Here is a 20,381-nt window from a genome sequence, read left to right as displayed (position 1 = left end):
CCCGCCCCTTCCCGGCCCCCTCCAGCCCGCCCCGCAGGCCCCGCCCCTTCCCGGCCCCCTCCAGCCCGCCCCTTCCCGGCCCCCTCCAGCCCGCCCCGCAGGCCCCGCCCCTTCCCGGCCCACGCTCCAGCCCGCCCCCGCAGGAGTAGCCGGGCGGGCCCTCCACCTTCTGCTCTTGGCTAAAGTCGGCCTTCTGCGTGAAGGGGCTTTCGCTCTGGAACCACAAGGTCTGCCACGCCCTGCGGCCACCGCCCTCTGCAGCAGCGGCAGCGTGGTTGGGGGGCAGGGAAGGCCGGCGGCCGGAGACCCGCTTCCGGAGGCAGGGGGCGGGCGGCGGGGAGGGGCGGGCGGCGGGGAGGGGCGGGCGGCGGGGAGGGGCGGGCGGCGGGGGGGGGACACGCACTGTGGGTGCGGAGCCTGCGGCCGATGCTGAAGTGGGGATGCGGGGAGGACTCGCGCACGGAAGCGTCCGGCACCGGGTACTTGGCGGGGCCGGGGGTCTGCAGGTCGGTCACGATGGGTGGGCGTCGTTCCAGCCCTGGCAGGAAGCAAGCTCCGGGCCTGGGGACTCAGCGGGCGCCTCCCCAGCCCTGCCCGCCTCCCCAGACCGGACTGAGGTGGGGGGTAGCCAGGACCCTTACTCACACAGCTCCCTCCGGTTCTGGGCGCAGATAGGCGGGCGCTCCTGGAGGAAGCCCGGTTCCATCCTGAGGCCAGCCTGGAGCTCCTGCACTCTCGGGAGCCACATCTCCCCGGGGGCCCCTGACTGGGGGCCCCACAAGAACACACTAGCCTTGGGCCTACAAGGAAGAGGGGGGAGGGCTATCCACCCAGCCCAAAGGCCGTCCCGTCCGGGCGGCTCCCCCGGCACACCCAGCTCCCGGAGAAGTTACCGGGCTGGCACAAGTGGCCTCTGCCTCAGGGAACCATGAGTCCAGTGCTGGCCTCCACTGATGTAAAAATTCGCCAGGAATTTCACAGCTTTCTGGTCAAAATTCATTGTCAAAGTATCTGGCTCTCTTCTGCAGGGACACCTCAGAGCTCTGTGACCTCATTAGCCAGCCATGGGCAACCCCTGCCTCAATTGCCAGGAACTTCCTTGGGAAGAAACATTGCCCAGCTCTGGAGGGGCTGCTACCGTGGGCCCCTCACAGAGACCCCTCCCCTGCCCAGCCAGGTGGGTCACTCTGGTGTCAGCCTCAGCCCAGGGGACCCCTAGTCTGCCCCAGTGACTTCTGGCTTGGCCTCCTTTACACTCTTCTCCCCTTCGTTATCCCAACCTCTCTCCTCCCCTAGAATCCGGGGTCTCTTGAACGGCCGGGGTCCACTTTAGCAGAGCCTCTACAAAGGACTGAGCTGTGAGGGGTCTATCCAGGATGAGGAGGGGAGGGTGGAGGGACCCAGGAAAACTCCCTGGAGGAGGAGCTCCTGCTGGAAACCCAGCCCTCAGAAAAGCAAAGCAACGGAAGGAGGGTCTGGGTGGACCCTGCTGACCATAGAGGCAGTCTGGGGACTGGAGCTGCCTGGTGGCCCAGGTAGGGCTGAGGTATGGGGGCCTATCTTCTGCTTAGTTGCACAGAGGCTGGAAGATGTCATAGATGAACGGGGCTGCCCAGGCTGCAGCGTGAAGGAATAGCGAGCCCACGTGAGAGAGAGGCCGCTTGAGCTCCAGGGCCCTTGCTGTGCCCTTTGCAACTGACTAGCCTGCTAGCCCCAGGCCTGGTCTTGACCTAATCCATGCCTGCAGGGCCCAGTCAAGAACAGCTCGTCCTCCAGACCTACCCCCACCGAGTCTCTGCAGATCTCTCCCAGCCAGCACCGACCCTGCCTGGCCTCGGGAGGCGCTCCAGATAGATGGAAGGAGGGAGGGACAGAAACTACCTTCAGGAAACACTGGGTTCATGAAGGTGAGGGGCTCACGGCCTGTGCCCCGGGCCCCTTCCTTGGCGCACGGTGTTCTGCAGGGGCAGCTTTCGCCACAAAGCCGCTTTTACTGGACATTTGAGATACTCTGATGGCTGACCTCACACAGACGTTCTCAGCCACCTGTCCGGGGGTTCCTGTGCGCAGGTTCCTGTGAGCAAAAGCAGCCCATCCAAGTAGGTAACATTCGGTGAGGACTTGACCCGCATCCCCTCGCTGCTTTCCGGACAGCGCCCGTGGCCTTGCTGGAGGGAGCATCGCGCACCCCTGCTATCAGCGCTGGTGTGAGGTTCGACCTTGGGCCTGTTTCCTGACTGTGGGTTCTTTCGTTAAGATGTCCACATTCCATGTTCCTACCCCAGTGTTGATTTTTCTTGTTTTTGTGAGGTTTTTACACTGATAGCATATCTCAGCCTAAACTTGTTGCAATTTTTTTTCCCCACTTGTAGTCCGCTTTTTCGCAGTTTTTTGTGTTTTCTGACACGTACTAGAATTTGCTCGCCTTTTCCTTTGATATTTTCCTTTGTTTTTATAGTTAACACATCCCTATACAAAAAAATAAAATCAGTTATCGTTTAAAGTAGGAAAAAATACCCACTTCCAGGGGAAAGACTCCAGAACAGAGTTCCAAGAGCCCTGAGGCACAGACACCTGCCCTGAGCCCTCCCACGATGCCCAAGAAGATTTCCAGGGCCTCTGATCTGAGGAGCATGCTTGGGAGTGGGTAGCAAGAGTCCAGGCCCAATCCCATCCTACCCTTCCCGGCAGGGCTGTCCCCAATTCTCCGAGCTCCCCGGGGTCCTGAGGCTGACCCTCCCAGCCTGTTACCTGTCTGGGCCTCGGAGTTCCACCGGTAACGTGGGAGCACTCACAGGGTTAAGGAACGCTCCTGGACCAGGTAGGGCCCAACAATGGCAGGCCCCTTCACAATGGTTTCCAGGCAACAGGTTTCCCTTCTCTGAGCAAAGGGGGTCAGACGTGGAAAGGGGCAGGAGCCAAAGGCACTGTTGAGGCAAGATGGCAGCTACTCAGAAACACAACCTCTTCACGCCAGAACCTCACTACATCCCTGGGTGAGTGCTGGAGGAGGCGGGGGGTCTGCGGAGGGCAGGGGAGTGGGACTGGGGCCACAAGGCTCAAGGCCACCTGTGAAGAGAGCACCAAAGCTAGTGTCTGGGGAGAGGGGATGAGGCCCGAGGGCCCCGGAGAGGCCCCGGGCAGGGCTGCCGAGGCCCCTGCCTCCCCTCCCTGCTGGCCCTGTCCTGAGAGCCCCACCAGATGTGCCACATGCCTGTGAGGAGCGGGACACCAGGGACAGCCCAACAGTTGGCGGAGGCTGGCTGCATTCACCCCGGATACCACCTGGAGTGCTGCGTGTCTTAGAGACACAAAGCTCCGGACAAGCTGATTGGCGGGACGCTAGGCCACCCCACTAGGGGCCCTAACGTGGAAGCAAAGAGGGAGCCCCCCATGGCGTATCATGCGTGCTTCTCCGTGCAAGCGGCTCCCTGGGAAGGAAGGGCGGCTGCAAGGAGTCAGGCCCCACTTTTCTCAGTGGTTCTAGGGGAAACGCTGGGCCAGGCGACAAAGGACGGGCTCTCACCCTCTGGGCTCTAGCCCTGCTTAGCTCTCCCACTAGCAATTCTGCGTTCACTCTGGCAGTTTTTTCAAAACCACTCGCTCTACTGGGGTGATCATACCGGCCCCAGGGCTCACCCCCTTTGGGGCCTGCACAGTGATCCCCCACTACTTCCCCTTGTATCTCTAAATGATACTCATCTCAATGGTCACCTCCTCCCAGCAGCCCTCCTGCCTGCCTCTCAATTCCTGAGCAAAAGTCTCTGCCAAATCCCTGCAACGCTTCCCCAGTGGGACCACCTTGTGTAGACTGGGCTGTGCCTCGGTCCAGGCCCGGACCCTGTCACTTCCCTGGGAATGCGTTGAGGGGGCGGAGTTCCCTGTTCCCTCCTTCTTCAGCTCCTGGCTTGAGAAGGGCCAGGCGGAGGGTAGATGGCAACCTGATGGCAAGGAGGACAGTGCATCTCACCTGCGGGCCCGGCCTCCTCTCGGTGCTTGGTCTATGCCACCCATCCATGCCTCAGGAGCCTCAGAAGCCCGGTGCTCCAGGGACTGCCATTGCGCGGTTTCCCCGGTCGGGCGGCTCTGCCCCTGCCTGGGGGCCGGCTCCACACCCTGTGCACGGGGGCCTGCCTCCCCCTCCTCTTCCCTCTGCAGCTACGCGGGGTTCTATCCGCAGCTGCGCTATCAGGTGGGGAACACCTACGGGCGCACCACAGCACAGCTGCTCACAGACCCCAGCGTGCAGAAGAGCCCCTGCTCCGTGCTGTCCCCCATATCCAAGCCCAAGTTCATCGAGGACTTCAGCAAGCCCAAGCCACCTTGGATACCCTGCCGGGACCTGACTGAGCCCTATGTCCCCCACTACACCGGTGAGCTGCCCGCCCACCAGTCCTGCCGGCCCCAGGCTCGGCCTCCTGTCTGTTGTCACTCATACCCACCCTGTCCGCACAGGTCTGAAGCCCTACAAGAACTTTGAGATCCTGGGCCGGTTCCCACCCCAGGAGGGGAAGGCCCAGAAGGGGCCGCAGGGGGTAGAGAGCATATCCAGGCAGGTCCTGCTGCCTGCGGGCTTCATGCCCTATGCCCCCTACCCCCCATGCCCGCCAGGCAGGAAGGGGGGCTCCAGAGACTTTGGACACCCAGGCCTCCGGCTGGCATATGGAGAGGAGGCCTGGAAGAGCACCACCCCCGTCCACGAGGCCCCTGGGCGGGACCAGGTAACTGGGAAAGGTGCGGGACCAAGCCTCATTCAGCTAGACCCAGCTGGGGGCTGAGGCAGTGACTGGCTCTCCTCCGGCCCTAGCTGCACCACTGCAGGAGGGATGAATACCCACCCCCTGCTCAGCAGCAGGAGACCCTAGACGTGGGCAGGTTCCACACGCTGCCACAGCTCGACCACCCCAACCTGATCCAACGCAAAGCCATCTCAGGTCGGTGCCCGGGAACTGGGTATGAGCATGCGCACTGCTCCCTGCTTCCCAAGCACTCCAAGACTCCAGAGGCCCAGGCACCAGGAGAGTGAGGGCGAGTGAGAACTGCCTGGGGGTCTACCCCAGCCCTGAGAACAGTTTCTTAGCAAGGCCGGAAGCCCCTGGCCACCCGTGGCCGCCTGGCCCCAAGAGGCAACTGATGACGTTTAGGGAAGGACAGGCGTCCCTGGCACACGTGGGAGCAGGTGGGTGTGCCCCAGGGAAGGCAGGCAGGAGCCGGGGCAGCACCCTGACCACCCCCTCCCCTAGGTTATGCTGGCTTTGTCCCCCGGTTTGCCTGGGTGATGGGGGTGAACTACCGTGACGGTGTCGCACAGGCCATGGAGGAGTTCAGCAAGAACCAGGTATGAGGCCGCCACCCCCAGCCCGTTCCCCAGTGCCCAGCCCGGCCCACACTGTGGCATCCACTCCTCAGGGCAGGCAGGAGCAGGGCCAAGGCTCACCTGGCTTCCCTAGAGGGGGCTGTGAAGGGCAGCCCCCCTGAGGGGCCCTGGGGAGGAGGCTGCTTCTCCTCTGCATCTGCCTCCTCCACACGCGCGTCTAGGCTTCCTGCTCCGGAGCACGATGGGGAGCGGGTAAGACAGAAGGGGCCCCTGAGCCGTAAGAACCCAGCCCCACAGCCCCCCCGACCCCCTGCGCCCCCGTGAGCTTCTGTTTACTGGTTATGAGCCAGGAAAGGCCGTACGTGTCAGCAGCTGCCTGTTTCCGCAGTTCCTGTTCAGAAACCCCATCTGTGCCCTGGGGGAGCGGCTGCCCCAAACACACCCGCCTGGCCACACCATCTACAGCAGCCAGGGCCTGGTCCCCTTCTACATGGGCTTCGTACCATGTGAGTGCGCAGCGGGCTCCTCACCTACCTCCTCGGCAAGGCTGCAGTGACCAGGCCACTCTAGGACGAGCTGGATGACCGCCCCCCCCCCCCGCCCCTGCTGTACCACTGGCACAGGGCCAGCTAGTTGTATGGCCCCAGGGTTCCCACCCGTCCGCTCATCCCCAGTGTAGAAGGGGCTCACCTCTCCCTGAACCCAAAAGCCACAGGCACACAGAGGCCAGCTATGTCCAGACCACGCTGGCCCTCCAGAGGTCCAGTGTGCACAGGCCAGGTGGGCAGGAGGCAAGTGCCCAGGGCAGCTGGAGCCTGGGTGCACGGCAAGGCCCGGGGCTCAGCGGCAGCCTTGCCCCCGCCCACAGCCACGCAGGACAACTACGCGCTGACGTTCGGCAATAGCACCCGCAAGGCCTATCGGAAGGAACTGGAGAGGCGACACCAGACACTATGAAAATGCTTTAATGGTGGCGTCTGGACAGCAATGTGACGTCAAGACAGGAAGGAGAGCAAGTGCACACAGAGAACAGGTTGTGAGTGAATAAAGCGTTCACACCGCTTCCACGCGCTTCACCAGGTAACAGCTCTAGGCCACCTCCTCCTCGGCCTCCTCCTCGAACTCGCCCTCCTCCTCGGCCGTGGCGTCCTGGTACTGCTGGTACTCGGACACCAGGTCGTTCATGTTGCTCTCGGCCTCGGTGAACTCCATCTCGTCCATGCCCTCGCCCGTGTACCAGTGCAGGAAGGCTTTGCGCCGGAACATGGCGGTGAACTGCTCCGAGATGCGTTTGAACAGCTCCTGGATGGCCGTGCTGTTGCCGATGAAGGTGGCCGACATCTTGAGCCCCCGGGGCGGGATGTCGCACACGGCCGTCTTCACGTTGTTGGGGATCCACTCGACAAAGTAGCTGCTGTTCTTGTTCTGCACGTTCAGCATCTGCTCATCCACCTCTTTCATGGACATGCGGCCCCTAAATACTGCGGCCACGGTCAGGTAGCGGCCATGGCGGGGGTCGCAGGCGGCCATCATGTTCTTGGCGTCGAACATCTGCTGGGTGAGCTCGGGCACCGTCAGGGCCCGGTACTGCTGGCTGCCGCGGCTGGTGAGCGGCGCGAAGCCGGGCATGAAGAAGTGCAGGCGGGGGAAGGGCACCATGTTCACAGCCAGCTTGCGCAGGTCGGCGTTGAGCTGGCCCGGGAAGCGCAGGCAGGTGGTGACGCCGCTCATGGTGGCCGACACCAGGTGGTTGAGGTCCCCATAGGTGGGTGTGGTCAGTTTGAGGGTGCGGAAGCAGATGTCATAGAGGGCCTCGTTATCAATGCAGTAGGTTTCATCTGTGTTTTCTACAAGTTGGTGGACCGAAAGGGTGGCGTTGTAAGGCTCCACCACCGTGTCCGACACCTTGGGCGAGGGCACCACACTGAACGTGTTCATGATCCTGTCTGGGTACTCCTCCCGGATCTTGCTGATGAGGAGGGTACCCATCCCAGACCCAGTCCCCCCACCCAGGGAGTGGGTCAGCTGGAAGCCCTGCAGGCAGTCACAGCTCTCAGCTTCCTTCCTCACAACATCCAACACCGAGTCGACCAGCTCCGCGCCTTCCGTGTAGTGCCCCTTGGCCCAGTTGTTCCCAGCACCGCTCTGACCTGGAAGAGGGCAGCGAGTCACTCTCTGCTGGGCACGCGGCCACCACTGGCTACCCGTGCCAAAAAGCCCAAGTAACGTAGCACAAGGGACACACACAGCTCAGCCGCAGGCAGACCGAGGGGTCCCCCCCACGCGGATGAAGCGGTAACCCGCCCGTCTGAAACTTAAGCTAGGGGTCAAACAAGACGGCCCCCCAAAGGCAGCCCCTGCCAATTCTCAAGGACAGAGGAGCGGCAAGCACAGCTTCCCGCTGCCGCCACCTCCGTGTCTGCAGCAGACAACGCGCGCCCCTTGGCCCTGCTGGGGGACAGCTGGGCCTCCCTCCCAAAGCGGCTTTAGGAGATTGAGCGGTTCAGGGAGAAGAGGTGTCCGGGAGCGTGAGCTTCTGCCTGGGGAGGTCAAAGTGGATCAGCACCTCAGCTCTGCGCTGCTGACGGCGCTGACCTTGGGCACCCCTTGACCTCTGGGCCGCCCCGCCTGTCGGGCAGCGCCCAGCCCCCACCCCGAGGCTCACCGAAAACGAAGTTGTCTGGCCTGAAGATTTGCCCGAAGGGTCCCGAGCGCACGGAGTCCATGGTGCCCGGCTCCAGGTCCACGAGCACAGCGCGGGGCACGTACTTGCCGCCTGGGGCGGGTGGGGGAAGGGGGGAAGAGAACGTCAGCGGGGCCAGGGCCGCGGGAAGGCAGGAAGGCGCCGGGGAAGGGGCGTGGTGTCTCACCGGTGGCCTCGTTGTAGTACACATTGATCCGCTCCAGCTGCAGATCGCTGTCGCCATGGTAAGTGCCGGTAGGATCGATGCCGTGCTCGTCGCTGATCACCTCCCAGAACTGCAAGGGACGCGGGCGGGCCGGGCCCGGGCTGAGTCACGCCGGCGGGGCTCCGAGCCGGCCCCGCCCCGGATGGGCGCGGCCCTCCCCTCCCCCCACGCCGCCGCCGTCGCCGCCGCCGCCAGGGCCGGTCCGTCCCCGGGCGCCCGCGCCGCAGCTCCCGCTCCGACCCCGCGCCGGGCCGCAATGCGGGTGCGTGGCCGGCCGGCCACCGCCCGCCCACCCTCCCGCCCGCTGCCGCCATCTTTCCTGCCGCCCACCCGCCCGCCCGGGACAGTCGCGCCAGGTCCCAGGCGCCCCATTGCCCACCTTGGCGCCGATCTGGTTGCCGCACTGGCCGGCCTGCAGGTGCACGATCTCCCTCATGGCGGCGGCGGCGGCGGCGGCGCTGGCGGAAGGACAGACGCGAGACCCAAGGAACGGGCGCGCAGAGTGCTACAACCGACGCTCCGCCAACGCTTATATATCCGCAACGCCCGCCCCCGCCAGCCTTCTATTGGGCTGCCAGGACGAGGCTGGCAAGCGTCCTGGTCTGATTGGCTGAATTTACCGTCAATCCTGCCGCCTAACGCCCACCTTCCCAACGCCGTTCGCTTCTTATTGGTCCGCTTCGGCCTCCGTTCTCCCTATCAAAACCCCCTTCCTCGCGCTGCAGCGCTCTGTCCATTGGCTGTTTCAAATGATTGATTTGCGCTTTCATTGGCTGGCTCTGGAGAGCACGCTGACCGAGGGCCGGCGTCCTGGTAACCGCCGCAGTGCCGCGGGGACGCGCGCGGGCAGGGCGGGGCGGGCCTCCCGGGGAGGTGTGGGGGGGCGGCTGGGTCGAGGGGTGGGGGGTGCGCTGCTCCGGGTCTGCGCCCTGACAAATGCAGGCGGGACGGGGTGCTCACGCGAGCTGGAGACTCTGCAGCCCCGGCCCGCCGAGCGCCTTCCCCGGGTGGCTGCCCGGGTCCCGAGTGCACGGAACGTGGGGTCGGGCCCACCCCGCGGGGGCTCGGTGCGGAGGAGGGGGCGGGCGGCGGGGTCCCGGGGGGGGCCCCCTGCTGCCCCCTCGGTCCGCACGCCCGCCCGCCGCGGGGGCGGTCAGGTGAGGGAGCACTTGGGGTCGCTGCCCCCTGGGCCCCGGGAGGGCGGGGAGGGGCGGGGGCCTCCCGGCAGCCGCGCGCTTGTTGTGGCGACGGCGCTGGCCGCGCGCCGGTCGCCTGGTGCCCCGGGAGCGCCCCGAGCCGCGTGGGGACGCGCCCCCGGCCTCCGGCCCCTGTGCCTGCCCCGCGGCCGTCCTGCGCCTACAAATGCCTTTTTCGCTGATGCGGGCGGGGGTCTGGGAAGGGACGCGGCTCCGCGGCCTGCGGTCGCACGTCCAGTCCGCCGCTTCCGAGACTGCCCCGTGCGTTTCTGTCACGCCCTTGCATCTGCCGGGAGCGACGTCCCTTGCTGCGCCCACTGCAATCTCAGCAGAGTCCAGTTTTCTCAGCTTCTTGCCCCGGTGGTGGTGGGGGCAGTGCTTGGGTGCCCTCTCTGGGTCCTGCCCTCCCCTCCGTGCTGCGGCGGGAGCGCTCAGTGCGGTGTGAAGGCGCGTTACCCGCCCAGCGCAGGGTCAGGACGGAGTCGGTGCACCGGGCGTGCGTCCCCGGGAGAGGGGTCTGGCGCGCGGCTCCGGGACTGCAGTGCTGGCCGCCGCGGTGAGTCAGCAGGGCCTTAGGGGGCCGGTCCCCTCCCTCCCACACCTGTGTGGGAACGTGGGGTCTTCCCCGGCCGGCAGGTGCACAGGCATCCTAGGATGGTTTCCTCCCCGCGCCCGCAAAGTGGCTGAGCTGGCCAAGCAGCCCCCGGCAGGGCAGGGCTCCGCTCTGCGGCGGTCGTAAATCACAGATCAGCGGGGTGAGCGGGAGAAGCTCCATGTTTCCCCAGTGCGTCGATGAGGTGTTTGTCGAAGGCTTCTTGGCTCACCCACTACCCCAGGCTGTGTGGCCACAGGTCCCCACTTTCTGCCCAGGTGTGAGCCCAAGAGCTCTGAGACACCAGGTTGTCCACCTTGACCCTCCCATGGCCTCAGGGACCTGGACGGTGAGAACAAGAACACAGAAGTCTCCCTGCGGCCCTCAGGCGTGAGCCCAAGGAGCACAGTGGCTGTGGCTGCACAGGGCTGGTGGGGGAAGGCCCTGCAGACCCCTACCCTGAGCAGGGGTGCTCCTGCCACAGTGTGGGCCCTGGACCTGCATAGGGCAGGAGGGCCAGCCCCAGCGGCCTGGGCCCAGTGAGGGTCTGTGACCAGGAGGGATGCAGGGCAGAAAGGGCCAGACATGCAGGGAAGCCCAAGCTGGGGCCATGGGAGTGCTGGGCACCTGGCCCTCCCGCCCCGGCCTGCAGCTGTTGGCGGTTTCCACAAACGGAGGCTCTGTTTACTGGTGGCCATGGTCCCAGCGGGAGGGTGCCTTACCGCCAGGCAGGGGCAGCAGGCAGATAGTCATTCTCGGCCTCAAAGGACCCGCAGTCAGCCTTTGTGGGCGGCCTCACCCGCCCCGGAAGGAGGGGTGCATGGGGTACTTTCTTCTCCTCCCTCTGTGTCTCCACTGTAGGGAGGGAAAGCTCCCCACCAGTCTCCCCAAGGAACTAGCCAGGCCCAGCCCCACTTCAGGGAACTGCCATCCGTGGGACCAGGAGACTGATGTATCCCCCCACTCCACCCCGGGGAATGTCCTGAGGTCATAGAAGTCGGTTTGCGGGGCGGGAAGGGGGGGCGCGCAAGCTGGAGTGTATGAGCCTGCCCCTGGGTCTTGCTCCTATGAGCCCCAAACAGGTAGCTAACTCCCTTGGTAGTCGGGCAGGAAACCCCACACTTAGGAGTCCTGGAAACTTACTGGGGGAGGACAGGAGACATGGAAAGTGAACGGACTGAGAGGACCTGGGGGACATAGGGGATTTGAGGGGACTGAGGACTGGGAGTTCTGAGGGGAATGAAGACAGGACTGTGGACAAGCATCCCAGGGCTCCCCAGGCCTCCTCTCCCCACACTGGGTCTGGGTGGGCAAACCTGGAGGGCTGGGAGGAGGTGCCCCTCCGTCAGGGCAGCATTCCCTGGACGAGGAGAAGGTGACTGCCCACAGCAGCATACTAAGAAGTGGGGCCAGCTGAACCTGGGTTCAGGGTTCCCTCCACCTCTGGTCTGTGGGGGTGTGCCCCTCACTGCGGGCGTTCTGGGGTTCTGGGCCGTAGACTTAATCCTACTGGAGAAGCGTCTCTCCTTATGTTATTCTGGGGGAGACTTGTGGGAAGGTCTGGGCTGGGATGGGGGGACGCCCAGACCGCTTCCAGGAGTTTCCTTACCGGCCGGCCGGCAGATAAGCCTTACCAGCAGAGGGAGGAGCAGGGGATGGGTAGGAGTCCCCGTGGGGAACATCCCCTCAGGTGGGGAGACAGCACTCAGGCTCACCGTCCCTCACCTGACCTCCTCTTGTCTCACGGCCGAAGGATTTGGGGGCATGGTGGTCTGGGACCTGGGTGGGGGCAGCTCTAGGGCTGCGCAGGACCCAGTTCCTGGTGGATCCTGCTGCGGGGGGGGGCACTGAGAACCGGCTCTGCTGGGCCTGTGGCAGCCCTCCAGCGGCGTCTCACCCGGACTTGCCCTGTGCCCTGCCCATGGTGGGGGGGCAGTATGGCGGGGGAGCCTGGGGCCTCCTGGTCCTCACTCATCCCCCTCACCCCTGGGGCACCTGTGGGACCCGTGAGGCTGGCCCCCAGAGGGACTACCAGCACCACCTGGCTCCGAAGGTGCGTCCTCTGTGGCTGGGCGGGAGGATCCGGGCCGCATCCGACCGCAGACTCTTCCTGAGGGATGTCATCGCGCACCAGAGTGGCTGCCTCTTGGCACCTTCTGTCCCCAGGGGCTCAGGAGAGAAAGCAGAGTGACAGCTTGGGATTCCAGGCTTAGCTGTGTGCCCACACCACCGGGGCTTGCAGCGGCCCCTGAGTGTTCCCGGGGGCGGGGGGGGGGGGACAGCAGGCACTTGTCCACCTCCGGTTCGCTTCAGAGGCTGGTCAGGGGCCCTCTGCAGGCAGGAGAGTGAAGACCACTCGCACCTGGTCCAAGCCTTGTTTATTTGCAAGGAAGGCAAGCCAGGTGACTCCGAAGTCGTCAGCTACCGGGACCCCCCAGGGCACCCTCTCTTCACAACTGCTGGGAGGCCAGGACCTCGGGGTTCTGGTAGCAGTGGGCCTCCTTGGCAGCGGCGGGGGGCGGACTGCACAGCCTGCAGGGGCAGCAGCGGCTGACCAGGCGGTCCCAGGGCTCCAGGGAGCGGAGCCAGCGTGGGAGCCAGGCCCAGGAGCGCAGGCGGCGGGGCAGCCAGGCGGGCCGGTGCTGCTGCAGGACGTTAATCAGGACAATGAGGAGCACCAGCCCCACCAGGGGTCCCCCCACGGCAGCCAGCACCGTGCTCCCTGCCAGGGAGAGCCCAAAGGCGGCCAGAGGCAGCAGCAGGAAGCTGAGCAGCAAGTAGGCAACGGCCACCCAGCGGTAGGTGGCCGTCAGGTCCCCAAAGCGCTTGGCCAACGGGATGGGCAGCCGCAGGACAGGCACCACGTACCACAGCAGGATGCCAGCCAGGTTGAAGAAGAAGTGGATGAGGGCCACCTGGAGGTCCAGAGGGCAGGCGGGGCTCAGGAGCCTGGGGCCCATGGCACGCAGGTCCCCTGGAGGCTACCCAAGACCCCTGCTCCTCCTCCCCACCCCCCACCCCAGCCAGAGGGTGCTAAGTCTGAAGCCTGTTGGAGGTCTGCTTGTTGGCCTCGACGGGCTGCCTCGGAGGGTAGAATCCCACCAGACATGGGTATGCCTTCCAGTTCCGCCCCACTCCCCCCAGCACACCTAGCGTTTGGGAGCCCAGTTTAGCCTTCTAGTGGGGGAAGCACATCACTAATGACGGCATCTGCTCCTCTCCTGGGCCGGCTTAGCTTGCCTGCATCTCATGCCTAGTGCCCCCGCTCCTGCTTATCCATGAGTGGGCTTGGCCACCCAGCCCAGGGCTCTGGCCGGGCTCCTGTGGGGAGGAGGTGCAGGGCCACACGTGCAGGGAACAGAGCTCCTGCCAGGGGCTGCCGGCCTTGAGGAGTCAGTGTGGAAGGTGCACCAGAGGGCTTCCTGGAGGGGGTGGACCAGGGCCCTGCACCAAGATGGTCTGAGTGGACAGAGCAGAAGCAAAAATGCAGGAGGATGGTAGGAAGGGCTTGTGGGCAGAAGCCCAGCAGGATCTGGACCTTCAGGAGCTGCCCCTCCCGGAGCACCTAGCCAGAGGCTTGAGAAACTCAAGCCAGGGTAGCAGACCACCAAAAGAGCAACTTAGGGAATTAGCAGGGCTAAGGGGACTGGGCGTGGGGCACAGAGCTAGGGGACCAGAGGGAGGCATCCTGGAGGCAGAACTGTGGCCGTGGGCAAGGGCAGCTTGGGGGCCCCAGCACAGGTGAGGCGGAACTTCGGCCAGAATACGGCAGGCCGTCCCCGTAGGGACCTGTTGGGTTTACATGGCTGTTGGGGGCGGGGGGGGGGGGAGTTCATCCCAGAGTTGGTGGACTCGAGGGCCTTGAGGCCCTCCAGGACCAGGATGCCTTGAAGGAACTCAGCCAGCAGCCCGGGCTGGAGGTGAAGGACAAGGGTTCCTCGAGCGAGTTTGGACAGGGGCTGCCAGAAAGGAGGATCAGACAGCAGCCCAAGGCCAGAGGATCCTTGGAATGATCTGGTCCCAGGGGAGGAAGCGTGGGGCTGGAGGTCCAAGAGACGTCCACAGGGTCCCTAGGGTTCGCGGAGGCTGTAGGTCTGATCAAGCAGCCAGAGGCGGGTCCCAGGAAAGTTGGGGCCAGGGCCAAGATGCACGAGGGCTGGACAGGAGGGAACTGAGCCCGAGGGGAAGCTCCAGACCTGGGGTGGGGGTGGGAGGGGCTGGGGGGCTGGGGAGAGGCGAGGGAGGGCGGTACCTGGAGGGCACTGAGCAGCATGTCCGCGGGGCTGGCCAGGGCGGCCAGCAGGGCTGTGGTGGTCGTGCCGATGTTGGAGCCCAGGAAGAGAGGGTACGCCCGCTCCAGGCTGATCACCCCGACCCCTGGGGGAGCCAGGAGTCAGCGCTGGCGCTGGGCCCTCACCCCTGTGGCCCTGGGCCTGTCCCCTGTGCTCACCCATGAGCGGTACGATGGCTGCGGTGAAGACGCTGCTGCTCTGGAGCATGAAGGTCAGGCCGGTGCCCACGAGGATGGCCAGGTAGCCGCTGAGCCAGCCGAACGGGAAGGGGATGTCTGCGGGGGGTGGGGGTGTCATTGTCTACCCGACCTCCCTCCCCCCACCCCGCCCACATCCCCATGTCCCCAGTCTGGCCGCACCCGCGTTGATGACCTTCCTCACGGCCTGGGCCACACGGCCGCGCAGCACGGAATTGAGCAGCTTGACGATGAGCACGAGGCAGGTGCAGAGCAGGAGGAGGGAGGCGGCCAGCAAGATGAAGCCCACGGCCAGGTCTGTGAGTGCAGTCCCCACGAACAGGTGGTGGCCTGGGGTCAGGGCGGGGGTCCGTGAGCCTAGGCCAGCTTTGGGGCAGGCAGGGCAGGGAGGGGGCTGGGGCCCTGAGGCTGGGGGCAGGGCATGGGGGGGGCGGGGGGGGGGGGGGGGGGGGGGCCTCACAGGGCAGCTGCTCCACCACCACAGAGCTATTGCTCTCAGGACAGGGGCCGGAGGCAGTGGGTCCACAGTCGCTGCTGTTCCCTGAAATCTGGGGAGGTGACGCAGGGCAGGCTCAGCGCCTGGGGCCCCAAGTGACCAGCAGGGTGGGTTGGGGTCCCAGGTGCTCACCGTCAGCTCCCTGGTACCGCACCATCGCTTGATGATGCTGCCGTTGGTGGCGTTGCCTGTGGCACTGCTTGTGATCATATCAGTGTCCAGCTGGGGGACAGAGAAGCTGTGACCACATACTGGATCCTCAGGGCTCTCCTGGGCCTCAGGCGCCCCTGGCCCAGCCCACTATGCACCCCAGGGAGGACCCAGGATGGTGCCAGGGCACCGCGTCCCCTAGCCCGGACCCCGAGGCCGCAGCCACCCTCACCTGCACAATGAGGTGTGTGAGAGGCTTTGTTAGCACCTTGAGGATGTCGGGGGCCTGCCCCCCGGGCTGCAGGCTGCCTGTGCCCAGAGCCAGCCCGCTGAGCCTCTCCAGCAGGGCCGTGGCGCTCTCCAGCGGCAGCAGGATCAGCACCGTGAGCCAGTTGAAGATGCCGTGGACGGCCGAGCCTCCGAAGGCCCTGCCGCACGGAGCAGAGTGGTCGGTGGCCTCAGCCGTGGCCTGGACGGCAGCCCCTGGCCCTCCCCTCCCTCCACTCACCTCCGAAACTCATCCGGGTCCCCTGACTGTGCCATCGAGACGAGGGTGCTAGTGATGGACGTGCCCACGTTGACGCCCATGATGATGGGCACGCATGCCTGGACGGTCAGCACTGTGGGGGGGCTGCATCAGCCTCCCACACTCTGCCCGCCCGCCACCAGCCCGAGGTGGGGGCAGGGGAGGCACTCACATTTGGAAGCCACCATGCTGACCACGATGGAGGAGGACGTGCTGGAGCTCTGGACCAGCACTGTGACCAGCACGCCAATGACCAGTCCTGCCACGGGGTTGGACAGCACCACGTTGCCCTTAAAGATGTCTCCGGCTATTCTGCCTGTGTCCGGACAGAGGTGCGCTGAGGCTGTGCCCAACTGGCTGCCCGCCCCACCCCCAGACCCCCGGTCACTCACTGCTCAGCAGCTGGAAGGCTGAGCTGAGGATGTCCAGGGAGCAGATGAAAAGATAAAGGTTGCCCAGGAGCCCACAAGCCTTGAGAAAGCCGACGACCACGCGGAGCACCCTTCCGGCCACGCTGAGCTCTGAGGACACAGGACAGGCTGTCCTCAGCCGGCCCCCACCCAGCCCTGCCCTCCCTGGCACCCCTCCCGCTCCCCTTCCTTTGTCTTCTTCCAGGGCAGGGCCTGGTTCTGCCTCCTTGCTCCTCAAGGCAGGGTCTGTTCCTTTGCACAACGGCCAAACCGACTGCCCCTGGGACCCCCCAGAAACCTAACGGTCATTAGGAGGGAGAAGGAGGGGCCGGCTGGGCAGGAGTGACTCTCATCTCTGGACACGACAGACAGCCAAGCTGGGGAACAAGCATCCCTGGGGTGATGGCCTGCACGGTAGGTTTCTATACAGCCTGTCGAGGCAAACCTCTGTCCTGCTCTCTCTCCCCGAAGACCCTCTCCACGCTCAGACCCTGGGGAGGCAGAGCCCCATTTGGCCAGTTCCCCAGCACCTACCTTTCCAGGACTGGCCAGTGTCCTTCAGCTGAGGGAGGGCCCAGGGGTCCACCTCCCCCTCTTCCAAGACTGGAGCCGAACCGGAGGTCCCTGCAGGAGCCAAGGGGAAGCAGGGCCAAGGATACTCCCGGGGACCGGGGTGGGCAAGAGGGTGTGGAGGGGACTATGGTGTCAGGGTCCGGGGCAAGAAGCAGGAACAGCAGAGGGAGGGGGGCCTCCAGCTAGTCTGGCCCTGACCGGAACTGTCAGGAGCCCCGTGGACTCTGCGGGAGATGAGCTCCCGGGACCCCCTCCCCACTCACACAGAACGACGGATCAGGGCTGGTTGGGTGTCGGGGAGGCAGGCTGAGGCCTGACGTCCTGGGACTCCTGGTACCTGCATTTCCTAGACTCCGGTCCACCAGGCCAACTGTGTCCAGAGTGAGGGGGGCGACCTGGCCACCCGCGAGGGACTTCGGCATGGATATCTGGCAGGGACAGACCCAGGCCCAAGCCTGGATCTGGTGGGGGGAAAGGCAGGTCAGACATGTGTCCTCCCCTTGTCCCACCAGGTCCTCCTGGGGTCCTCTAACCTGGGACCTGTCCTCCCCTCCGCACCCCCGCTGGCCTTGGAGACTTCCCACTTCCTCCAGCTACAGGGGGATGGCTACAGTGACCTCCAGCAGTTGTCAGGCGAGCCCAGTCCAGTTTCGGGGGCAGAGTCGAGGGGGCCCTGGCTTCCCGGATCCCTCGCTGGTCCTGGCTGGAAGAACACTTGGTGGGTGGCCCAGGGCACAGGGTGCCGGGTGCCGGAAGTGCCTGGGAACAGGGAACCCAGTGATCTTCCTATCAAGTGTCATCAGGGACACCGCAGATGGTCCTAGCTTAGACTTTGGCATTTGATACCGAACGGTGACGTCTCGGCTTGATAAGGGCCGCACCCCCAGGGATGGGGGCAGGGCAAGGGGCTTGAGTGCCCCCAAGGCTCCTCTCTTCAACCCTCTGGGTCTGGACCCACTGTCTAGTCTTCTGCCCCAACTCCCTTCCAGGCCCCAGGGACCAGGTCCTGGGCAGCCTTCTGTCACCCCTCCCTCCTCTTTCGTCCTCAGCTCAGGAGGCTCAGGGTGGGGCCTAAGCCCTGGGCTAGGAGGTCACCCAGCCCTTGTCTTGGCGTCCCCGGGCCCCCACCTGGTTCTAGAAGCTCCTACCTGTGAGGGTAGTGAGGGGGCACCTGCGGGGAGGAGACACAGGGCAGGAGCAACGGCCGGTCAAAGATCTGCTGGGCGCACACATGACCTGCTGTGTACCGAGCCCCATTAATGTTTACCCAGGACTCGAGGCCCCAAAGGGGTACCTGTCGTAGCCCCAGGTGCCTGCCTTGTCTTGGTTCCACTATCACCCTGGAGCAGGTGGTCCAGACCCCCAGCCCAGCCCTCTTAGAGTGGGGCTTCTCCCTGGCTGGGCTCTGCGCCAGCCCAGGGCTGTTGCAGGGGTGGGTACGGGCTCATGAGCAGACACAGATGGGAAGTGACTGGACCCTGTATGCTGCCCGCCCGGGGTAGCATAGGATGCTGGTGTTCTGGCTGGTTGGCCTGGAGGCCCCTGGGGAAGTCCCTCCCAAGCTCTGCGGGCTTTACTGTGCTCGCCCCTACCCCATCCAACCGCGGGAGTGAAGCCCTTTGCACCAGGTGGGTGGGGAGGGCCCCAGTCCCTGAAGTCACCTAGTTCAGATCCGGGTTTGGGGCAGGGCTGGGCCCAGCAGAGCTCCCGGCGGGCTCAGCCCTAGGGGTGGGCAGTTATGCTGGAGAGTGGTTACCTCTATTGGCAAGCTAGGGGGGCAGGACCCATCCCCCAGACCACCCTGCTGCCCAGCCCACCGCCCACCCTGCCTAGACCCAGAGACTCAGCCCATCTGTTCACAGGAGAATTACCCCACTGCCCTGGGGCTTGTGGGGGCCTCTCAGGCTCAGCCCCCCTCCTGCTGCCCCTGTTGGGGCAGGCATCTCCCCCTCCCCCTTGGGCCTGGTCACCCCAGGGGGCCTGCTGGCCCACAGCACCCTCGTCTGGTTGCTGCCCTCCAATCGCCATGTGCCTGGGAGACTTTGCCCCAGAGAAGGAGGAGGTCTCTGAGTGTCCTCTCAGCAGATTCTCTTCTCTCTCCCTGTCCTGCACCCACTGCCCAGGACAGACCCAACAGTCCCTCCCAGAGGCTTCTGAGGGTCGGAGGGCAGCTCCTTTCTGGGTGGGGATGGGGACAATGCAGCCTGACTTGGGAGGGTGTCTGTGTCCGCAGCCCCCGGCCCTGCTCTGACCCCTTGGAAGGGTTTGGAAGGGCCTGTGGGGGGCCACTGTGAGGCAGCAGGGAGCCGAGGGCCAGAAAAAGGGCCCGTGGTGGGGGGTGGCTGTGCAACCCTGGGTGGGCCCCCACCCTCTCTGGGCCTGGAGCTGGCCCCGCCAGGGCCCTCTCCTCGGACACCTGTCACAGCGGGGACTTTGTGCCTGCAGGAGAGCCTCCTGGAGTAGCGGCCAACGTGCAGCTGGTGCTCCCTGGGCTTCGCTGAAGGAGTGATCCTCACAGGGATGCTTGGCCGGCCGAGGGTGAAGGAGGTGGTCCGTCTCTGTCTGGCTCACACCGCTGGGACTTTGTATAGGGACGGGGAGGCGGGTTCCAGCACGACCAGGCACAGACTTGGCCAGACCCCAACCCTCTGGCCTGCAGCCGGACACCCAGGGAGGCATCTTCAGACTTGAGCCGAGGCTGGGCCTGCACGTGACCGCAGCAGCCTCCCCCTACACACAGTCAGCCCAGCTTGAGGCCCTGGAATCCTGGCCAAGAGCAGCAGGAGGTCACCCGTGCCTCTTTGCAGAGTCTCCTAGTAGTGGGGGCACAGCTTCCAAGCTGCGGCTGCGGCCTGGGGAAGTCCGTGGAGGGCAGCCTACCTGATGCTCGGCCCCCAGGCTGCTCCAGGCTGGCTGTGCCACGGGTAGAGGTTCCTGGGATGGGCTGTGGGCGGCAGCTCCCCTGACAGGAGGGGCAGCCACCAGTGCTCAGACCTCGGGACCGCCAGGGGCGTCCCAGCAGAGACCGCAGCAGCCCCGGGCCTGGGGGAAGTGGGGCTGGGGGCCTAGGGTGGGACAGAGCCTGGCCGGCTGCTGAGTGATGGCGGCACTGCCCTTGGGGGGTGCAGGGGGCTCCCTGCGAGATGGCTCCCGCTCAGCCCTCACGGCCAGGAAGGCGTTCAGGTCGAGGTCCAGCAGGGCCACCCCTCCCCGGGGTGTGGGTGTGCTCTGGCAGCACTGTGGGCAGGAGATCCAGCGCTGCTCACCCGCTGGAGTGTCCAGCCGCCGCACGCACGCCTGGCAGAAGGTATGGCCGCAGTAGAGACGGTGCGGCCGGTGGCCCTCGAGGTCATAGGCAGAGTAGCAGATGATGCAGTCACCCCGCCGGGACCCCGCGGCCATCCCCTCCGCAGACACCCGGGCCTGTCCGGCTGCATCCTGGGGGAGGCGTGCAGGGAGCTGCAGCCCACCGGCCTGCTACAGAGGCGGTCTTGCTCGCTTGGGGCCTGACGCCAGGACTTGGCTCCGGAGGATAGGAGCCCGGGGTTCCAGGCCGCCCCTCTCCCTAGCCTGCCTAAGCCCCAGGCCTCTCTTACCTGCATCCGCTCTATGGGCCAGCTCTGCCCAGCGGGAGGACGTCCAGGGACTGGGAGGGGACCCAGAGCTCCCTGCAGCTCCCGCCCTGGGGCTCGCATTACTGGCGGAGCACAGAGGAGTCAGCAG

The 20,381-nt window shown here is 65.4% G+C and overlaps 5 protein-coding genes across 15 annotated transcripts in view; 1 reads left to right on the top strand and 4 right to left on the bottom strand.

Moving 5' to 3' along the window:
• Nucleotides 1–1,019, bottom strand: part of LOC111146422 (sperm-tail PG-rich repeat containing 3) — a 1,913-nt gene extending 894 nt beyond the window's left edge. For both annotated transcript variants that reach the window (XM_022501969.1, XM_022501970.1), the window contains exons 1-4: nt 894–1,019; nt 646–800; nt 404–538; nt 167–255 (exon numbers count right to left, since the gene is read on the bottom strand). In XM_022501969.1, the coding sequence (XP_022357677.1) occupies nt 167–255; nt 404–538; nt 646–800; nt 894–1,000 (486 nt within the window). In that variant the 5' untranslated portion in view covers nt 1,001–1,019. The remainder of the gene's footprint in view (nt 1–166; nt 256–403; nt 539–645; nt 801–893) is intronic.
• Nucleotides 1,020–2,927: 1,908 nt separating this feature from the next.
• Nucleotides 2,928–6,281, top strand: LOC111146421 (family with sequence similarity 166 member A). Of its 3 annotated transcripts, XM_022501967.1 has the most exons (7): nt 2,932–2,996; nt 4,159–4,373; nt 4,456–4,721; nt 4,808–4,934; nt 5,244–5,338; nt 5,706–5,823; nt 6,186–6,281. In XM_022501967.1, exons 1-7 carry the CDS (start codon nt 2,941–2,943, stop codon nt 6,272–6,274), a joined length of 966 nt encoding a protein of 321 aa, XP_022357675.1. In that variant the 5' UTR covers nt 2,932–2,940; the 3' UTR covers nt 6,275–6,281. The 3 variants fall into 3 exon arrangements, with proteins under 3 accessions (XP_022357674.1, XP_022357676.1, XP_022357675.1); XM_022501966.1 differs by having other exon boundaries at nt 2,928–4,373; XM_022501968.1 differs by lacking the exon at nt 5,706–5,823 and having other exon boundaries at nt 2,928–4,373.
• LOC111146420 (tubulin beta 4B class IVb) lies at nt 6,267–8,727 on the bottom strand. Of its 5 annotated transcripts, XM_022501965.1 has the most exons (5): nt 8,606–8,717; nt 8,188–8,296; nt 7,983–8,093; nt 7,376–7,467; nt 6,267–6,769 (listed from the first exon to the last, which is right to left on the bottom strand). In XM_022501965.1, exons 1-5 carry the CDS (start codon nt 8,660–8,662, stop codon nt 6,407–6,409), a joined length of 732 nt encoding a protein of 243 aa, XP_022357673.1. In that variant the 5' UTR covers nt 8,663–8,717; the 3' UTR covers nt 6,267–6,406. The 5 variants fall into 5 exon arrangements, with proteins under 5 accessions (XP_022357673.1, XP_022357668.1, XP_022357669.1 ...); XM_022501960.1 differs by having other exon boundaries at nt 6,267–7,467; nt 8,606–8,727; XM_022501961.1 differs by having other exon boundaries at nt 6,267–7,467; nt 7,983–8,096; nt 8,182–8,296.
• A 3,666-nt stretch (nt 8,728–12,393) lies between these two features.
• Nucleotides 12,394–19,104, bottom strand: LOC111145768 (solute carrier family 34 member 3). 4 transcript variants are annotated; one of them, XM_022500957.1, is made up of 15 exons: nt 19,075–19,104; nt 17,807–17,829; nt 17,276–17,417; nt 16,996–17,119; nt 16,620–16,709; nt 16,068–16,196; nt 15,848–15,991; nt 15,658–15,769; nt 15,382–15,577; nt 15,132–15,221; nt 14,964–15,051; nt 14,666–14,833; nt 14,465–14,581; nt 14,267–14,391; nt 12,408–12,929 (listed from the first exon to the last, which is right to left on the bottom strand). In XM_022500957.1, the coding sequence occupies exons 4-15, from the start codon at nt 17,078–17,080 to the stop codon at nt 12,465–12,467; spliced, it is 1,809 nt and encodes a 602-aa protein (XP_022356665.1). In that variant the 5' UTR covers nt 17,081–17,119; nt 17,276–17,417; nt 17,807–17,829; nt 19,075–19,104; the 3' UTR covers nt 12,408–12,464. The 4 variants fall into 4 exon arrangements, with proteins under 4 accessions (XP_022356666.1, XP_022356665.1, XP_022356663.1 ...); XM_022500958.1 differs by lacking the exon at nt 19,075–19,104 and having other exon boundaries at nt 12,394–12,659; nt 12,883–12,929; nt 14,267–14,375; nt 17,276–18,574; XM_022500955.1 differs by lacking the exon at nt 19,075–19,104 and having other exon boundaries at nt 17,276–18,574.
• LOC111145769 (ring finger protein 224) lies at nt 18,618–20,366 on the bottom strand. The gene is given in 2 exon segments (XM_022500959.1): nt 18,618–20,083; nt 20,086–20,366. Coding segments are annotated over 2 exon segments (705 nt in total). The 5' UTR covers nt 20,354–20,366; the 3' UTR covers nt 18,618–19,646.
• Between the last annotated feature and the right edge of the window lie 15 nt (nt 20,367–20,381).

This window comes from Enhydra lutris, unplaced genomic scaffold, assembly GCF_002288905.1.
Source record: "Enhydra lutris kenyoni isolate GAN:26980312 unplaced genomic scaffold, ASM228890v2 scaffoldscaffold13, whole genome shotgun sequence".
Lineage (NCBI taxonomy): Eukaryota > Metazoa > Chordata > Mammalia > Carnivora > Mustelidae > Enhydra > Enhydra lutris.
The sequence above is the reverse complement of the archived record's forward strand: the minus strand, read 5'-3'. Positions and strand labels throughout refer to the sequence as shown.

Coding starts and splice junctions, on each gene's coding strand:
- LOC111146421 (XM_022501966.1), top strand. CDS start 4,004: ATGCCACCCATCCATGCCTCAGGAGCCTCAGAAGCCCGGTGCTCCAGG. Junction 4,935..5,243: donor CCAACGCAAAGCCATCTCAG/GTCGGTGCCCGG, acceptor CCCCTCCCCTAG/GTTATGCTGGCTTTGTCCCC. Junction 5,824..6,185: donor CTACATGGGCTTCGTACCAT/GTGAGTGCGCAG, acceptor CCCCGCCCACAG/CCACGCAGGACAACTACGCG.
- LOC111146420 (XM_022501961.1), bottom strand. CDS start 8,662: ATGAGGGAGATCGTGCACCTGCAGGCCGGCCAGTGCGGCAACCAGATC. Junction 8,297..8,605: donor GCAACCAGATCGGCGCCAAG/GTGGGCAATGGG, acceptor CGTCCCTTGCAG/TTCTGGGAGGTGATCAGCGA. Junction 7,468..7,982: donor GCCAGACAACTTCGTTTTCG/GTGAGCCTCGGG, acceptor GCCCTCTTCCAG/GTCAGAGCGGTGCTGGGAAC.
- LOC111145768 (XM_022500957.1), bottom strand. CDS start 17,080: ATGCCGAAGTCCCTCGCGGGTGGCCAGGTCGCCCCCCTCACTCTGGAC. Junction 14,582..14,665: donor GAGGAAGGTCATCAACGCGG/GTGCGGCCAGAC, acceptor CACCCCCCGCAG/ACATCCCCTTCCCGTTCGGC. Junction 14,392..14,464: donor AGCCATCGTACCGCTCATGG/GTGAGCACAGGG, acceptor TGGCTCCCCCAG/GGGTCGGGGTGATCAGCCTG.